The following is a 20178-nucleotide window of genomic DNA, read 5'->3' as shown; positions in this document are numbered from 1 at the left end:
CCTGGTTCCCCCCAAAAAAATAACATGAAAGAAGCCTCTTAACATAAATTTGATTGGCAAAACCCAGAAAAAGAAGCTAGGAGAAGAATGCCTACCAATAAGATCTGTCTCAGGGGAGCGTGGATTAACTGGGAACAGAGAGCAGAAGGCAAGCGCAGGGACAACAGGAGGGTGAAGCCAGAGCACTGGCCTTAGCTGCAGAGACTTTGATAAGTGATGGGTGCAAGGACCAACTTTAGACATGGAATCTTTGGCCAGGAGAGAGAAGGAGCTCTGGTGAAACCCAAGAGAAGATTAACATCTTGCAACAAGAAAACAAATCCTTGGAAAATACAATTGGACATATACAAAATGAGAATAATTCTCTCAGATCCTCAATTGAACAAATACAAAAAGAAAATAATTGTCTCAAAACTACACTTGGGCAAATGGAAAATTCTTTCAAAAATAGGAGTGGCCAATTGGAAAAGGAATTGCAAAAGGTAAACAAAGAAAATTATTTTCTAAAAAATAAGAATGGAATCTGTGTAAACAAATGACTTCATGAGACATCAGGATTCTCTTAAACAAAACCAAAAGACTGAAAAAAATAGAAGAAAATGTAAAATACCTCATCACCAAACCCATTGACCTCTAGAATAGATCAAGAAGGGACAATCTGAGTATTATAGGACTTTCTGAAAACATTGAAAAAGAAAAAAGCCTGGACTTAATATTACAGGATTTAGTGATGGAAAATTGCCCTGATATCATGGAACCAGAGCACAAAATTGTTATTGAAAGAATACGTTGATCCCCTTTGAAAAGAGATCCTAAATGAAATCAGCAAGGAATGTTTAAGCCAAATTTCAGAACTATCAGATAACAGAGAAAATTCTGCAAGCAGCCAGAAAAGGAACAAGTTAAATACCATGGAGATACAGTAAGGATTACGCAGGACCTGTCTGCATCAACACTAAGAGATTGAATGTAATATTCGGAAGAGCAAGGGGGCTTGGAATGCAACCAAGAATCCACTATCCAGCAAAGCTGAGCCTTCTCTTCCAGGGGAAAAGATGAACATTTAACAAAATAGGAGGCTTCCACCACTTCCTGATGAAAATGCCAGAACTAAAAAAAAAATTTGGACACCAAACAGGAGGCTCAAGAGACACAGAAAAAGGTAAAAATAATATAAAAGGGTAAAGAAAATAACTACTATCCAATAGGATAAAACTGGTTATATCCCCACCTGGGAGAAAGTTTCTCATAACTCTTGAGAATTCTATTAGAGAGAGTATACTCAGCCAGAAGTGATGGACACTGATGAATTTTCTGTGACTCAGATAGAATGATTTAAAAACAATACATTCTTAAAAAAGGAAGAAAGTAAGGAGACAGGAGGATGGAGGAGATTGAATGGGGTAAATCTCATGAAATTGAGAAGTACAAAGACCTATTGCAAATAGAGGGGAAGAAAGGAGGAGGTAAGAACCACCTAAGTCTTCCTCTCATCAGAATTGGCTTACAGTTAACTTACACAAACTCAGTTAAATTAAGAAACTTATCTTACCTTTCAAGTATTACCAGGGGAAAGGTGGAGGGGGTGGGGAGGTGGAGAAAAAGGGGAACAAGCAGAAGGAATGGAAGGGAGACAGGGGAAATGGAAAGGGGAACTAAAGGGGAGGGGATTGATATAGGAGGACAAATTCACTGAAGGTGGTGGTATTCAGGAACAAAACACTGGGGAAAATGGATAAAGGGAGTGAAGGGGGAAAATATGAACAGAGGGAGGATAGCATGGAGGGCTATAAAGAATAATTAATTATAATTTTGAGTGGAAATGGGATGAACTCTCCCTTAATACATAAGTTAATAGAAAAGTAGATTAAGAACCAAAATACTGTGATATGCTGCTTACAAGAAACTCATTTGAAGCATAGAGATACATATAGATTAAAGGTAAAAGGTTGGAGCAAAATATATTTTGCTTCAGCTGAAGTGAAAAAAGCAGGAGTAGTAATCCTTATTGCAGTCAAAGGAGTTGAAAAAACAGTGGAAAAAGAGATAAGGAAGAAAACTATATCCTCTTAAAAGGTACCATAGAAAATAAAGTAATTTCAGTTCTAAATATGCATGCACCCAATCATATAGCAGGAGGAGAAGTTGAAAGAGCTACAGGAAGACATAGCCAGCAAAACTCTACTACTGGGAGACCTCTACTTTCTGCTCTCAGATTTAGATAAATCTAATCATAAAATAAAGAAGAAAGTTAAGGAGGTAAATAGATTGTTAGAAAACCTAGATATGGTAGACTTATGGAGGAAATTGAATGGGGATAGAAAGGAATGTACTTATTTTTCTACAGTGCATGACACTTACACAAAAATTGACCATATACTAGGACATAAAAACCTAATGATCAATTGCAGAAAGGCAGAAATAATGAATACATATGTAATAAAAGTAATATGCAATATTAGGCCAGGGAAATATAGACTCAAAACTAATTGGAAACTAAATAACATCATTTTAAAGAATGAGTGGACCAAACAACAAATTATAGAGAGGATTAGTTATTTCATTCTAGATAATGACAATAATGAAACAACATACCAAAACCTATGGGATTCACTCAAGGTGGCTGTCAGGGGATATATTATATCTTTAAATGCTTACATGAATAAATTAAAGAAAGAGAAAATCAATGAACTAAATATGCAACTAAAAAATTAGAGAAAGAACAGATTAAAAACCTGAATTAAATACCAAATTAGAAATTCTAAAAATTAAATGAGAAATTAATTAAATCGAAAACAAAACTATTCAAGTAATAAATAAAACCAAGAGTTGGTTTTATAAAAAAATAAGATTAATAAACCTCTGGTCAATTTGATTAAAAAATAAAGATGAAAAAAATTGCTACTATCATAAATGAAAAAGGTGAACTCAACACAAATGAGGAAATTAAAGTAATAATTCAGAATTATTTTTAACAACTCTATGCCAATAAATTTGACAATCTAAGGGAAATGGATGAATATTTGCAAAAATATAAGTTGCCTAAGTTAAATGAAAAGGAAATTAAATACCTAAATAACCCTATCCCAGAAAATGAAATTCAACAAGCCATTATTGAATTCCCTAAGAAAAAGTCTCCAGATCCAGATGGAATTGGTTCCAATTCTATTTCAACTCTTTGGAAAAATAGGTGAAGACAGAATTCTACCTAGCTCTTTCTATGACACCAATATGGTGCTGATACATAAACCAGGAAGACTTAAAAACAGAGAAAGAAAAGTATAGACCTATCTCCCTGATGAATATAGATGTAAAAATCTTAAATAAAATTTTAGCAAAATGATCACAACAAGCTATCACTAGGATAATACATTATTGCCAGGTAGGATTTATCCCAGGAAGGCAGGGTTGTTTCAATATTAGGAAGACTGCTAGTGGAATTAATGTTATCAATAATAAACCTATCATAAATCATAGCATTATATCAATCTGTGCTGAAAAAGCTTTTGACAAAATACAGCACCCAGAGTATAGAAATATGTTGGGGGCGGGGGGAAGAGGCTTGGCGGTCGCTTAGCGGGGGAAACATAATCCCCTTATAAAGGAATGTTACAGAACTCGGCCCCTCATTGTTTAAGAGTTCATGGCAGGGAGGACAGAAGGGATAAAATAATCCCCTTATAAAGGAATGTTACAGAACTCGGCCCCTCATTGTTTAAGAGTTCATGGGAGGGAGGACAGGAGGGATAAAAGTGTCTGCTGAGAGGTGGGGATGGAGCAGGATGTGATCACAGAAGAATAAAGACTCATTATCCACCTCAGGGGCTCTGTCTGGTTCTTCCCCCATCAAAGAGTGGGGGCCGGAGGTACCCCGAAGACTCATCATGCGTTGGACTGGTGAGTAAGAGGACGGACTAGCATAAAGAAGCCGGTGTTGTAAATAAAACCCCGGCAGAAATAAATGGATTGTTCCTTAGAATAATAAGCAATATCTATCTGAAACCATCAACAAACATATGCAATGGGGATAGGTTAGAGGTATTCCCAATAAAATCAGAGATGAAACAAGGATGCCTATTATCGCCATTACTATTCAATATTGTATTAGTAATTTTAGTTTCAGCAATAAGAAAAGAAAAAGAAATTGAAGGAATTAGAATTGGGAAGGAAGAGACAAAACTCTCACTCTTTGCAGATGAGATGATGGTGTATCTAAAGAATCCCCCAAAATATCTAAAAATTAACTACTAGAGATAATTAGCAAATTTAGCTAAGTTACAGGATATAAAAAAACCCTCATAAATCTTCAATATTTCTATAAATGACTAGCAAGATACAGCAGAAAGTGCTAGAAAGAGAAATCCCATTCAAAGTAACCTCCGACAATATAAAATACCTGGGAGTCTCTTTGCCAAGGGAGACTCAAAAAGTTTTTGAAAAAACTACAAGAAACTTCTCTGACAAATAAAACCAGATTTAAGAAACTGGGCAAACATCAACCACTCATGGATAGGTAGAGCTAATATAATAAAAATGACAATTCTACTAAAACTAAACTACCTTTTTTAGTGCCCTACCAATCAAAATCCCCCAAAATTACTTTAATGAATTAGAAAAAAATTTAAGTAAATTCATATGGAGAAATAAAAAGTCAAGAATTTCCAGGGATTCAAAGAAAAAAGTGCAAAAGAAAGTGGTTTTGCCTTACCAAATCTAAAATTATTTTATAAAACATCTATCATCAAAACAGTCTGGTATTGACTAAGAAATAGAATAGTGGATCAGTGGAATAGACTAGGTGCAATAGCAGGAAATGATTACAATAATCTGCTGCTTGATAAACCCAAAGAGACCAGCTATATGGGATAAAAAAATCACTCTTTGATTAAAACTGTTGGGAAAATTGTAAGTTAGTATGGAAGAAACTTGATCTAGGCCAACATTTCACACCCTATTCCAAGATAAGATCAAAATGGATACAAGATTTAGACACAAAAACATTATTATAAGCAAACTAGAAGATCAAGGAAGAGTTTACCTGTCAGATCCATGGAAAGGGAAGCAGTTTATGACCAAGAAAGTGATGGAGAACAACATTAAAAACAAACTAGATAATTTTGATTACATTAAATTAAAAAGGTTTTGCACAGATAAAACCACTGTAATAACCAAGATCAAAAGAAATGTAGTAAATTGAAAAACAATTTTTACAACTAGTGTTTCTGACAAAGGACTCACCTCTAAAATATACAAAGAACTGAGTCAAATTTTCAAAAATACAAGTCATTCCCTAATTGACAAGTGATCAAAGGATATGCAAAGGCAATTTACAGATGAGGAAATCAAAGCGATCCATAGCCATATGAAAATTTGCTCTTTGCTCTAAATCATTACTTATTAGAGAAATGCAAATTAAAGTATATCTGAGGTACCACCTCACTCCTCTCAGACTGGCCATTATGACTAGAAAGGACAATGATCAACGCTGGAAAGGAAGTGGGAAATATGGGACACTAATACATTCTTGGTGGGGCTGTGAACTCATCCAACCTTTCTGGAAAGCAATTTGGAATTATGCACAAAGGGCAACAAAAATGTGCATACCCTTTGATCCAGCAATACCACTACTGAGTCTATAACCTGAAGAGATTAGGAAAGAGGGTAAAAATATCACTTGTACAAAAAATATTCATAGCAGTTCAGTTTGTGGGGCAAAGAATTGGAAATTAAGTGAATGTCCTTCAATTGGGGAATGGCTTAACAAACTATGGTATATGTATGTCATGGGACACTATTGTTCTATTAGAAAGCAGGAGTGATGGGAATTCTGGGAACCTGGAAGGATTTGCATGAACTGAGGCTGAGCAAGATGAGAAGAACCAGAATAACATTGTACACCCTAACAGCAACATGGGGGTGATGATCAACCTTAATAGACTTGCTCATTCCATCAGTGCAACAATCAGGCACAATTTTGGGATACTGTGTTGGAGAATGTCATCTGTATCCAGAGAAAGAACTGTGGAGTTTAAAAAAAAAGACCAAAAAATATTACCTTTAATTTAAAAAAAAACATTGTCTTATTATATAATTTTTCTATCTCATACTTTTTTTCCCTTAAGGATATGATTTTTCTCTCTCATCACATTCAACTTAGATCTATGTATACAATGGAAACAATGTAAAGACTAACAAAATGCCTTCTGTGGGGGGATGGAAGCAAGATTAGAGGAAAAAAATGCAGAACTCAAAATAAATACAATCTTTCTTTAAAAAAGAAAGAAACAAAATAAAAACTAAAAAAAAAGAAAAAAGAAAGAGAAATGGGTTGATAACAGGGATTGAAGAATGAGGGAGGCAGCAGTGAAAAACAATACACTAGTGAGAAGAAATAGGAGGGAAGGAGAAATAAAAGTAAAAAAGAGGAGGAAGAGAAGATGGAAGGAAATAGTAATTATAACTGTGAATGTGAATGAGATGAACTTTTCCATAAAGTTGTAGCAGATAGAATGAATTAAAAAGTATTATCCTACCATATGTTGTCTGCAAGAAAAACATTGGAAACAGAAAGATACACACAAGATAAAGGTAAAATGCTAGAGTATAATATATTATGATTCAGCTTAAGTTAAAAAAAAAGAAGAGCAATCCTTATCTTAGACAAAGCAAAAGCAAAAATAGATTACAATAAAAGGGACAAGAATGCAAACATCTTTCTAAAAGGTATCAAAGACAATAAAGTAATATCAATATTAAACATAGATTCACCAAGTAGTATGGCATCCAAATTCTTAGAGGAGAATCAAATGGAGTGAAAGGGAGATGTAGAGACCAAGTATTACTAACTCTAGTCTCTGAACTCATCTTCTCTGCTACCTAGCTGCCTTCAAATCTATTATAAGATGTGTCATTTCAACTTTGGGACACCTTAATCTCTCTTCTGAGACTATACTATGCCCTCTTTCCTTCTTGTCTCAACAACTGAAAGAGCTTTCTGGTTGGTTTGTCTTGCACATGTATCTCCAAGTTTCAAGTCCATCCTCTCTATTCAAAGTGATTTTCCTGAAGCATAGGCATGAACATGTCATTTCTATACTCAGGAAACTGCAATGGTTCCTTATGTCCATAATCAAATAGAAAATCTTCTGCTTGGTATTTAAAAAACCTCCATAACCCTATTCTCTCCTACACTTCGGGATTTAATTAATAAGTCACCATATACTCTGTAATACAATGACTTTGACCTCTGTTTTTCTCCAACAGAACTCTCCATCTTTCAGCTCTGGGCACAGAATCTTTTCCCACTTAATTGTCACCTCCATCTTAATCTGTTTTCTTTTAAATATCTAAAAAATATTCTACTTTCTATAGCAGAGATATTAAATATGTTGGTACAGAATATAGGGGCGATAGTATGTCAGAACTATATTAAAATGAAATTAGGGAAAAATAAACAAAATATAGAAAAATACAATAAAACAGATGATATTAAACTGTTTTTCTAAGTCAATATGTGATGATATACAATCTGATATATTCATTTATCTGCCAGTTGTGTGTCTGATACCATTCTTCCATAGGAAGCTTTTCTTAGCTTCTTTTAATACTAGTGTCTTTGTCATTTTATTATTTCCATTTTATTCTAAATTTATCTTGTTTGCACTTAGAAGTTGTATGCCATTGTCCCATTAAATATTAAGTTCATAAGCTCTTTTTCCTTTTTTGATATAGTCAGAGTGAAGCAAAGTGGAAGATAGCAGACAATAAATGCTTGTTGAATGAATGAAATGTGTATGTCTTGTTTTACTGAAGACCTGCTTAAGTTTAATCATAGCATATAGGGGATCCCAATTTCTCAATGACTGTGGCAGGTATACAAGTTTAGCAAGATTGTTCCATAATAGGAAGATTTAGAGAATGAGGCTAGTAACTGATGTTGAAAACATCATAAAATCAACAAGATTAAGTCAGACAGAGCATTTGATTTTTGGATAGATGGACAACAATCACTATGAATAGGAGACATATGGAATGTCGAATTTTTTTTTATTTTTGTGAACTCTATCCCATTTCTTATTTGTATTAGGAAGAATGAGTTTCAGGGAGGGAAAGAGAGAATGATATATTGGGAGATGTAGGTGATTTAACAATCTAAAATATGAATAAAAGCATTTTAAATATTTTAAAAAGAAATAACGTTTAAATAGATTTCATGATTGTTGGGAGAATTTTCCTGATCCCTGAAGAATTGATAGTGTAAAAGCCTTACTCTGACCTGGAATTTAGTTTAATTTTTTTTAAAACCAATTGTTTTGGATTTTGTCTCCTTTGATAGAATGGAGGCTCCTTCACAACACTCTTACTTTTCCTGTTCATGTATCTAGCACATTTTTGGCATTAGAACAAGTACTCAACAAATATTTAATTTATTAATTAACTGGAGTTACTCTATAGTTCCATGTTCCAGATATAGGGTAATGGTGAAAGAGATAGAGAATCAAAAAACTAGAATCACCTAGCACCAGAATAGGAAAGGAGCTAGGGATTCTATTCAGGAAACTGATTCTATTCAGAACCCAGGGGTCCAATTCAGAGAACACTGCTTTCTCCCTATCTTTCTCCAAGTGTCAAATGAAGAATCCCCCAAGATAATAAATTAGCTGCTCTGAGGAATGCAGAGCACAAACAATGTGGAATTTCATCCTGGGGACTCTCTCCTCTGCCCCAGGAGAAACCTGTCTGGAGAGAATATAGATGGTCAGAAAATAAGTTGTCTTTCCTAACAAATCTTTGGGGACTCTTTTCCCAGAGACTATCAAAATTCCAGTTAAGAAGGTAAGTCCTCTGATCTGCTAGGGGTGAGGTACATAGAGAGAGGGGACAGAGAGTGCTCTCTTAGAACCCAGATAGCTGCTCTTCAATTCACTCTAACTCAGTGTGGGGCTTCACAATCCCACACTTATTCTTCTCAATGCCAAGACTGAGGACATAGACTTCTCCTTCTAAATCATTTGCCCAGTCCAGAAATCTACAGCTTGTAGAACACATTGCATGTTCAATTTGCAATGGACAGAGGAGTTTCTCAGTTCTTCTCAACCAGTCTTTGAATTTCTAAAATATAGAACAGAGGAGCAGAGGAGTGGTGACAGAAGAATTGTCAACTAAGTGACACTTTCTTAACATATGAAATCAACAAAAAAAAATATATAGAGGTAGAAGATGACAAAAAATTGAAATTCTGTCTGTATCTTTGTTATGCAATTGTTTTGCGTACCAGCCTGAGATTTCACTGGCTAAGAGATGTTTCAGGGAAGAGGTTCACTTGACCAAAGCAGGTTTACAATTATGCTGAAATTTATGCTCTTAGAGAGTTGCTTAAGGTCACTTAGAAGTTGAATTACTTCTAAGGGTCACAGAGGCAGTGTGAGTCAGAGGGGAAAGTAGTATCTCCATCTCTCAGAGTTCTATTCTTTAGCCATACTTGACCATACTTCCTCTGATTCACAAGTAGAACTTTAAAAATTTTAGTGCCAAAAAAATTAACGCAGGGTTATTAATCAGATGTAAAGAAAGATATCTATAAAGTTCGAGATGTTATTGTCTGAAAATGCTATTTATGAGATTGAGAGGTGGAGTAGAAATTCAACAGGCAGGCGTATCTGAGGGATTTCCAGGTATAAGAAAAAAACCTAAACAAAGGCAAATTAAGAACAAAGTTGAGAACCTACAGAAATGGCTAACAATCTTGTTTATAATTGTAATCATCATCACAATAATTGAGAACAATTACATAGTACTTCATAGTTCCCAAAGCATTTTATGAATATTTCCTCATTTTATTCTCACAACTCTGGGATGTAAGTACTTTCATTATAATAAACATGTAATGAATGAAGGAACTGAGACAAATGATGGTTCAGTGACTTGCCCAAGGTCATATAAATAGTAAGAGTTTCAGGTCATATTTTAATTCAGGCCACCTTTGGTATGACTCCAAGTTCTGCAGTCTAAAATCTTTTATCATCTAGTTGCTTCCCAAAGTAAGAGTTAAATCTAGCATGAATTAAAGTTATAAATTTAATAAAGTACCATATTTTATCAGATCTTCATTGCTGAACTAAAAGTGTGAACATAATCCTAGGTTAAAATCATAGGTTTTATGGAGCTATTGCTGTAATTTTAGTGTAGATGGATGGTTGAAAGGAGAAAGGAGACAGAGAGTAGCAAGATGAAGACCTGTGAGGAGGCAGAAACAATATTCTAAGTGAATGGTGATATAGACTTTTAATAGGATAAGAGACAGTGGAAATTGGGTATTTCATAAAACTTTTTTTTTTAAACTTTAGTCAATGCCTGAATTTTCATCACTAAAAAGAGCTTTTTAGTTAAAGAGATTCACTCTACCAAGGCAGTTGTAGTGGTGCTATGCCATTTCTGTTCTTAAAGTGTTACCTAGAAAATCATAAGGTTAAAAGGGATAGCTAATTTTCATTGTCTGTATGTGTCAGAGGCAAGATTTGCACTCCAGTTTTCTTAGCCCTGAGAGAAGTCCTCTGCCTTCTTCACTATATCTCTTTGCAAACCCCAAAGCATTCTACCTTGCACACACACACACACACACACACACACACACACACACACACACACACACACACAAATTCTAACTTAATACATATGTTATTAATTTCTCATTAAGAAATTGATAAGGGTCATATTTGGTTGGATTAGTTCTTAGTGAAAAGTACAAGGTGAAAACCTTTCCTCTGACGCATATTGTGTTGTGCTGGACAATTTGCTTAACTTGAGAGTACTCTCTATAACTTGCCAAGAAAATAAGTTTCAGAGAAACCATAATTAGACTGAATCCTAATTGCATATTGCATTTAAAAAATATTTCCTCCAATTTCCCATGTTTTAATTATTTCTAGGTTATTAAAATGTTTTTGATGACCATTACAGCTTCCTTTCATTAAAAATGGATCTAGGGAAGAAGAAAGGAAAATAGGAGAAAAAGAAGGAGGGAAGTAGAAAAGAAAAAAAAAATAATCGTTAACTGCTACATCCCAGGCACTCTGCTCAGAGCATTACAAATAATTTCTTATTCAATTCTCATGACAACCATTAGATAAAAGGTTATAGAAATTCCTATTTTAGTGTTGAGGAAACTGATGCAAACAATAGTTCAATGACTTGCTCAGATCCTACTGACTTCGAGTTCACTATTCTATCGATTGTCACCTAATATTTTAGAAGGGCATAAACCTGATCTGCTTAAGAAGTTATCTTTGTGTTCTGCAGCAATGGTGCTTTCTCATCATTGATCAAATGGGACATCCCTGGACAATTTCTTTATAAAATATTAGTAAAAATATTTTTGTTAAAATATTCTCTCTTCTACCCTTTGATATATAATTCTGAAGGATTTATACAAAAATAGTACTGATCTACAAACAGGTTGAGAAAAGCATATTGGTTTATACAAATGAAGGGATTAGTCAATTCAGAGAGGACCTATAATCTGAGGGAATGGAGGCTGAGAAGAATTTTTTAATATGATTTCATTTTATTTGTTCAATCACATGCAAAGATATTTTTTAACATTCTTCCTTTTCTAAGCTTCTAAGTTTCAAATTTTTCTATCCTTCATTCTTTCCTCCCTCCCCATGACAGAGAGTAATCTGATCTAGGAGAAGAATTTTTAAGGGAAAGGAAGTTCTGAGTATTATTTATTGGTGGATAGGATCGCAATAGTATTTGCTGAAAGACTGAGAGACAAGGGGAGAAGAATGGTCAAACATGATAACTTCCAGAGGAAAGGTAGATAGAATATAAACCATGAAGACATCAAAATATTATCTGTATAACCCAGTTATCCTGATTTTTATTCTAGTTCTCTCCTCTCTATAATATGTTTAAAGAATATTCCTTTATTTTCTTAGGTCTTTTCCTTTGTGACTCCTGGACATGTGACTCCTGACATGGGACATGGAAATCAGTCCAGTGTCTCTGACTTTCTTCTCCAGGGGTTCTCCCAGTGGCCAGAACACCAACATCTCTTCTTTGGATTGTTTCTGTGCATTTACCTGATCACTCTGGCAGGGAATGTGCTCATCTTCCTTGCCATCATCTTTGAATCTCGCCTCCACAGCCCTATGTATTTCTTCCTGGCTTGTCTCTCCCTTGCTGACATTGGTATGTCTTCCTCTGTAGTCTTGAAAATGCTGCATTACCTTTATACACAACAACACACCATCTCCTATACAGGATGCCTGGCACAGATGTATTTCTTTCTTACATTTGGGGACATGGACAGTTTCTTGCTTACTGTGATGGCATATGATCGCTACACGGCCATTTGCCACCCACTCCATTATACCACAACCATGAGCCCTCGGCTCTGTGTCTTCCTGTTGAGTGTGTGCTGGGTGATCGCTAATATCCTGGCTCTGTTGCATACCTTGCTCATTGCAAAACTGTCCTTCTGTGTTAAAAGAGAAATATCCCACTTTTTTTGTGACATCAATCCCCTTTTGAAAGCTGCCTGCTCTCCCACTCGACTAAATGAATTAGTTCTATTTTTTGTCGGTGGTCCATTTTTGGCAGCTCCTTTTCTATGTACACTGGTCTCTTATATCTGCATTGTCTCTGCCATCCTCAAGATGCCATCTTCAGGGGGTGGCAGGAGAAAGGCCTTCTCCACTTGTGGTTCTCACCTCTCTGTTGTTTGTGTCTTTTATAGTACAGTTTTTAGTGTTTATTTAAGTCCTCCATCTGCTGTCCCTACCAAAGACACTGTGGCCTCTGTGGTATACACAGCGGTTACTCCAATGCTCAACCCTTTCCTCTATAGCCTGAGAAACCAAGATGTGAAAGTGGCACTAAGGAGTCTTCTTAAAGGCAAGATATTTGCCTCTCAGACATATTAATTCTTCAGCCCTCTATGCTGAATTCTCTCTTAATGTTGTCCCTCCAACCTAGCTTTACTTTTTTTTTGGAAAAACATTTGCAAATAGGTAAAAGTCAGCCTTCTAACCTGCAGTGGAGTATCCAAAGGACCTATAGTACAGTATCCAAAGGCTATATCCTTGGCACTGTAGTCTATACAATGACTTAAAATGTGATAGATGCCATATTAATCTAACTTGCAGGTGGCATGTTGTTATGATGGATGCTTCAGATGAAAGAACTGACATCCAAAATTTCTCATCAGACTAGATAATGGTATTCTTCACTGAACCACAGACTCCAAGTTTTGGAAATGAGAACCTGTAACCTAAATGATAACTGGCCAAAAATGTACATTACGACATGTATTACTTGAACCTTACATCAAAACACAATAATCTTCTTTGAAAAATTCTACCTGTTGCTTCTCTGGGACCAATAAGAATCAAATGATTTCCTCTCAGTTTTTGAAGTTTGCAGTTTATGATGTCCTTCTCATCCTTCTAAATTTTCTTTTCTTCTGGTCATTTGCCATGGGTCCTTCAACTGATCCATATGATGCCTGGTCTAGTTATCTCAGGAGAATGAATAGGAAAAAAAAGGTAGATAACTGCAGAATTGCCATATCTGGACTCATCATTGTATTGATGTTTCTTCTTACCCCTTTAAAAGATTTATTTTTCAGTTGTCATTTCATTGCTTATTCTTTCATTTTACTTAAATCATTCTCTACTGTTATCAAATCAACATAATTATTAATTTTCATAATCTTTATATGATAATATTTACTTCACTCTTACTTTTCTTGTAGAAAAAAAACTGGTAATAGGAAAAACCATCTACTGAAGTATGGCTAACTCAATTGTAGTGTAAAAATATGATGGATTACTATTGTGGTATGAGAAATGAGGGAATAAATAATCAAAATTAAGGAAAATCTCAAATTAAATGATACTATTGGTTTTTTTAATACAAATGTAAGTCTTCTCATTTAACCCTTATTATCTGAGAGATCATTTTGATTCTAGAAGACTGAAACTGAAACCTGCTAATCATTATATCCATTGTATTCGTATATCGAGATTATCTGTTTTGCTTAACTATATGTAGATGATACAAGAAATTTTTTTTCTTTTTCCTTTTTTTCCAATGGGGGTAGGAATGGGAGGGAGAGAAAATAGATTTCTATTAAATTTTTAATAACTAAGTAGGGGGAAGACACTAGAGATGTGAAATATTTGAATTTCAGATACTGACAATGCATTATTGGTTTTAATTAACTATTTTTTTTACAAGATACTTCTTAAGTGAAAGAAATCTGTGGTTTTAATATAAAAAAACGTATAAACAAAAATTCCAAAATAATAAAAAAATTCAACAGGATAGGTACAGAGCAGATGATATGTAGCTAGACAATAATCCATGTGTAAGATACCAGGAAACTCAATCCAACTCAGTCAAAAAAAAAAGGAATTTATTCTTAGACTCTCTTATGGAAAGTATTATGTTCAGAATATTCTATCCTTGACAGGCCACATTACCCTAAAAGTAGATTATTTTATGAGGTAAGAGTAGTTTACTAAGAATTGACTTAACTAATTCCATGTTGTTCCATATTAATCATTTTTGCTATGAGTGATTCCAGCATGAATTGTAGGACCAGTTTGCAACAGCTTATTTCTTTCACTGTCCTTTTATTTCCTTAAAGGTATGAAAGACTGTAATTGCCACCAAAAAACTATTTCAGTTGAATTCTCTACCCTGCCTCCACTGTTCCAGTCTTCCTGTATCTTATTCACTGACACAAACATTTTGATCTAGTAACACTGACCTTTTGACTGTAAAGAAAACCAGTTACTCTATTTGTCAATGCTGGGAATTTTTTCTCTGTCCCCTCTGCCTGTAAGGCTCTCCCTCTTCATCTCTGCTAACTGGCTTCCCTAATTCCCTTGAAATCTCAACCAAAGGCTCATCTTTTACAAAGTCTTCTTGGGATAGCTAGGTTGCACAGTAGATAGAGCACTGACCCTGGAGAGAGGAGAACGTAAGTTCAAATCTAGCCCCAGAAACTTAATAATTACTTAGCTGTGTGACCTTGAACATGTCACTTAATCACACTGCTTTGCCAAAAAAATGATCTTCTCAACTCCTCTTAATTCTTGTTTGTTATTTCATATTTATCCTATGTATAGCTTGTTTGAACCTACTTATCTATTTATTGTCTCCCTCATTTAGATTGGAAGGTCTTGAGGGCAGGGCTTGAATTGTATTTCTTTTTATATCCCCAATGCTTATCATACTTCCTGAAACACAGTAGGACTTGATGAATATTGATAGACTCATTGCCTCTGTTTCATACTAAATTAACTAGTCAAAGACCTAAAGATTATTTACATAAGAATTTTAGTGACCCAGAGGAGACCAGGTTTTTTTCAGATTCTCATCTGTGGGTACATTCCAGTATGTACTAAGATGAGTTGACCTATTTTGAGACTTCTAGAGAGAAGTTCCCAAAGTTTCAGGTCAGCACTTTTGGGCTCTAAATTGAGAGATCTACAATTCCAGTTTTGCGTTTTGTGTACATTTTTTAGCATTTTCTGACTTTCTCCTGTTTCTGAATGTTCCATTAGACAAAACTATTGAATTCTTAGAAATCAGACAGGCAGCCACCCTGACTGATCTCATGGCACTCTGATTTAGGGATCGAATGCAAGGACTTCGTTGAAGAATCTTTTGTTTCAGTAAGAGGTCTCATTTCTTGGTGAATTCCCACCCTGAATTTAGGAATCTGTCCATCCCCCTCTGTAACCCATGTGTCCCTTCATCTTATTTCCTGCAGAAAAATAAGCAAGGGACTAATCTTCCTGATGGTCCATCTGTCATTTGTGCTTCATGTTTTGTCTTGGTCTCCTCTCCATTCTCTATTACTAATTTCTGGGAGTGAGAATGCCCTTCAATTAAAAAATTTGATGTAAGCAGGCAATGCTATAGTATGTAATAATCAGATAAATATGACATAAGAGTCAAACACTGTTTGGAGGAGTCATAAGTTCTTATGAAATTTGTCAATCTCTTTAGAACAAAAGCCAATTCCAATGTCAGTAATTTGGGGGATGGGTGAATTGCAGAAAATACTATTTTATCTAAGATTGTACTTGTTGAACTATAATTTAAATAGCCATCCTATACCTATTCTACTGAAGTACTTTGGCTATTATTTGGTGTCCCTGATTATGAAGACTTTCAAATTCTAAAGAATAAAATATTTTCAGCTCCTTAAATGAGGTTTTGATTTATTTTGGCAGATAAAAATTAATACATCTTTTATTCTTCAGGAAAAGAGATAACCGTCCCATCCCTACCTCCTTAAAAGATTTCAGTAAAATATTCTTTATCACATCCTCTCCAGACTTTTATTAACCTAGTGTTCCACCATTTCTTTCAAACACTCCATATTTGAAGATACAAGTTCCTCAGAGGCAATATCTTCAGTGAGATTCTGTCCAAGACTACTATTTTCCAAAAGAAAGAAAGGAAACAAAGAATTTAAACTACCAATTGTTGGTTTGTGTAATTACTGCTAAATACCCAGGTTCTAGTAAATGGAATGTTCAATCCAAGCTGAATAATCAACCTTTCCAATAAAACTTTCATTAGAAGGTCATGAAAATATTATTTGGAATAAGAGAATCTTTGGAGCAGGTAGGAAAATAGATCTATTCTTCTTAAAATAAATGCTTCTAAAAATATATTCCTATCTCTGTGATCCTATTTCTGGACATATTGGAAATAGAGAAGAAAAACAAAAACACGAGGAAAGGAGATTGGGAGGGAAACTAAGAGACAGAGACAGAGAGACAGAGAGAAGAAACAGGAGATAATCTTACACTTAAGGTCAATATTTCATGATGATCAACTGTATATGACTTAATTATTTTCAACAATACAACAAGAAAATTCTGAAGGATTCATGATGAAAAATGCTATCTATCTCCAGGGAAAGAAGTGATGATGATGAATGTAGATCTAAGCATGCTATATTACACTCCTTTTTTTTCATGTTTTGTTTAACAAGATGACTAATATGGAAGTTTTTTTCACAAGATTATACACTTATAAACTATATCAAATTGCTTACTCCTTAGGGAAGGAGGAGAGAGAGAGAGAGAGAGAGAGAGAGAGAGAGAGAGAGAGAGAGAGAGAGAGAGAGAGATTTAGAACTGAAAATGCAAAAAAAAATTAATGTTGAAAGTTGATTTTACATACAACTGGTAGAAATTAAATACATTAATCATTTTAAAAACTTATTTTGTGCTTACGAAACACATTGGTTCTTCTTTCCAGCTTCGCCTTGTTTAAATCAGAAAGCAATTAATTTGGGGAAAATAAAATTTTAATTTGTAGAGAATATTTTACTTTATTGGAGTTAGGGAAGTCTGGGCACAAAGAATGATGGTAATCTTTTGTCTTTGCGTGAAATTTTGTAATTTTTTTTTCTCTACTCTTAAATTGTTTTTCCTTTCTGTATTGACTTTTGCAAAACCATTTAGTAGTAAAGCCTAGCAGCAGACTTCCCTTATACATCTCAATGTCTAAATTATTGTGGATTTCACAGTAGTTGAGAACATGCCTGATCTTGGTCACATATATTTAAAATGCCTTTGGAGGCAGGTGTGGTAGATGCTACTCATGCAAAGTAGAGTCTGTACTAGGTGTTAACCACTTTTTAAAAACAGATCCCATTCCTCTCACCACACAAGTATATATGAAGAGGGTCAGACCCTCGGTTTTACCCCTTATTTCTCTTTCTATGTGTCTAGACAAGGCAGTAGGCTGCCCTATATACTACGGTCTTGTAGATAAACAGAAAAAAGGAAGATTTGCCTTCCTTTAAATATTGAATTTTATTTGGAAAAGTGTTTAGTTCTCCCTAAGTTAACTTAGTTTTGGGATTTCTCAATATATTCAAATTTCATTTAACTGAATTTAATATTTTTGCTGCAGAAAAGGAGCTGGAATCATGTAGCATGCATTAAAATTGAAAACTGAGCAATTTAAGATCAAGAATTATAACGGGTTTCAATAAATAATAAAATAATTATTATTCACAGCAGGCTAATCTGTACTCTGAATGGTAACTATTGGTACCATATTAGTAAATATAAGAGTAATTGGTTTACAATTATTCTATATTGGTTTCCGAATGCAATTAGTATAGAATGCCAAAATGGCAGACAAAAGAAATGGTGTTTCCTATGTAAAATAATTCACAAAGGTGTTCAAATTGGTTAAAAGATCATGTTGGACAATAAGTTTCATTTTTGTTTCAAATCTGTGATACTGTTCTTTGTTAAAAATAATGCTTTTGATTATTTTGCATTGTGATTTAGAGAAATCATTTTATAAAAAATACTGGTAATTTGAAAAATGGTCCTGAGAGTGTGATACATTAGGTGATGAACTCTTGATCTGAATGCAGAGAAATTATAAATTTGACTATCGCTATTAGGGATTTTTGTTCATATGGTTAGAACAATGCCTTAGGCATATAATTGGGCATATTTTGCTTTCAAATGAATAATAATGATAATTATTTAGTGCTTGTACAAAATACTTTTGTTAATTCTCACTATCCAGGAATTCTTTGGGGACTTGTCAGGTCTTCTGGTTCTTCAATCTTGTAAGCTCATAAAATTTTACATTTCTGTGAAAGAGGGACTTCAATAATATATGTGAACAATGAAGTCTTCTAAATTCTAAGCCCAGTAAAACTGGTTTAGACTGAAGAACTGAGTTCTATCCTCTAATACAAGCAATCCCAGTCAAAATGGAGTGTGGTTTACACAATTGCTTATAATATAGAAGTCTTTTGTATGATGAATTATCTGACTACTAATTATTAAATCTATGAAAACTAAGCTAGATTGATTATACCTGGAATAATGAATATTAAAGTTAGTGTTTTGAACCAACTTAAGATCATTGGGCCACAGTTTAACAATATTTTTTCTTTTTTTTCTTTTGAATTAATATAAAAACTTTGACATTTGAAAATTAATAGAAGTCAATATCTTTCTAGGTTTTGAATAAGCTATTATAATGTGCTCTACAGCTCCTCTAGGAATGGATAGCATTCTTTGTCATAAATTCTTCAGAACTGTCTTGGAGGACTATAATGCTGAGAAAATCTAAACTATTCACAGCTGTTCACGCTACAATATTGCTACTATATTATATATAATAGATTTCCCTTTGCATCAGCTCATGTAAGTGTTTTCAGAATTTTCTGAAAGCATCCTGCTCATCATTTCTTAGAGCAGAATAGCATTTCCTCACAATTATATAGCTCAACTTGTTTAACCATTCTCCAATTGATGGACATCCCCTCAATGTACAATTCTTTGCCACCAGAAAATAACTGCTATAAATATCCTTGTACATATAGGTCGTTTTCCTTTTTGTTTCTTATTTCTTTTGGGATACAGGTCTAGAACTGGCATCACTAGGTCCAAGCCCTTTAGGCTTAATTCCAACTTACTCTACAGAATGGTTGAATCAGTTCACAACTCCACCAACAATGTGTTAATACCTCATTTCCCATACAACCTCTACAACACATGTCATTTTCCTTTTCTGTCCTATTATCCATTCTATTATGTATTATGACAACACCTCAGAATTATTTTAATATGCATTTCTCCAATCAATAGTGAGTTTGAACATTTTTAATATGGATATAAATAGCATTGATAACCTTACCTGAAAACTGTTCATATCTTTTGATCATTTATCAATTGGTGAATGGTCCATATTTCCAAAAATTTGACTTAATTTTATACATTTTTGAAGAATGAGGGCTTTATCAGAGAAAACTTGCTACATAATTGTTTTCACAATTGCCATTGCTGACTATATTTCCTTCTGTCCTATTGGCCCTAGACATTTTTATTCTGTTCTCTCTCTCCTTTCACCCTTTCCCACCTTAAAAGTGTTTTGTTCTGAGTAGTCTCTCCCTCAGTTTCCCCTCCATTATTCTATCTTTCTCTTATCTCCCCCTCATATTTTTCTGTAAGGTAAAATAGATTTCTATACCCAACTGAGTGTATACATTATTCCCTCTCTGAGTCAATTCTGATGAAATTAAGGTTCCCTCACTTTCCTTTCCCTCTCCTTTCTTCCACTCCACTGTAAAAAAGCCTTTTCTTGTCTTTTTTATATGAAGTAATTTACCCC

The 20178-nt window shown here is 34.3% G+C and overlaps 1 protein-coding gene across 1 annotated transcript; it reads left to right on the top strand.

Moving 5' to 3' along the window:
• The first annotated feature begins 11978 nt into the window (after positions 1–11978).
• On the top strand, positions 11979–12926 carry LOC141513629 (olfactory receptor 1N1-like). Its single transcript, XM_074223640.1, has one exon. It carries the CDS (start codon positions 11979–11981, stop codon positions 12924–12926), a length of 948 nt encoding a protein of 315 aa, XP_074079741.1.
• Positions 12927–20178: the final 7252 nt, after the last annotated feature.

This window comes from Macrotis lagotis, chromosome 1, assembly GCF_037893015.1.
Source record: "Macrotis lagotis isolate mMagLag1 chromosome 1, bilby.v1.9.chrom.fasta, whole genome shotgun sequence".
NCBI classification, from domain to species: domain Eukaryota; kingdom Metazoa; phylum Chordata; class Mammalia; order Peramelemorphia; family Peramelidae; genus Macrotis; species Macrotis lagotis.
This window is presented reverse-complemented; position numbering and strand designations above follow the sequence as displayed.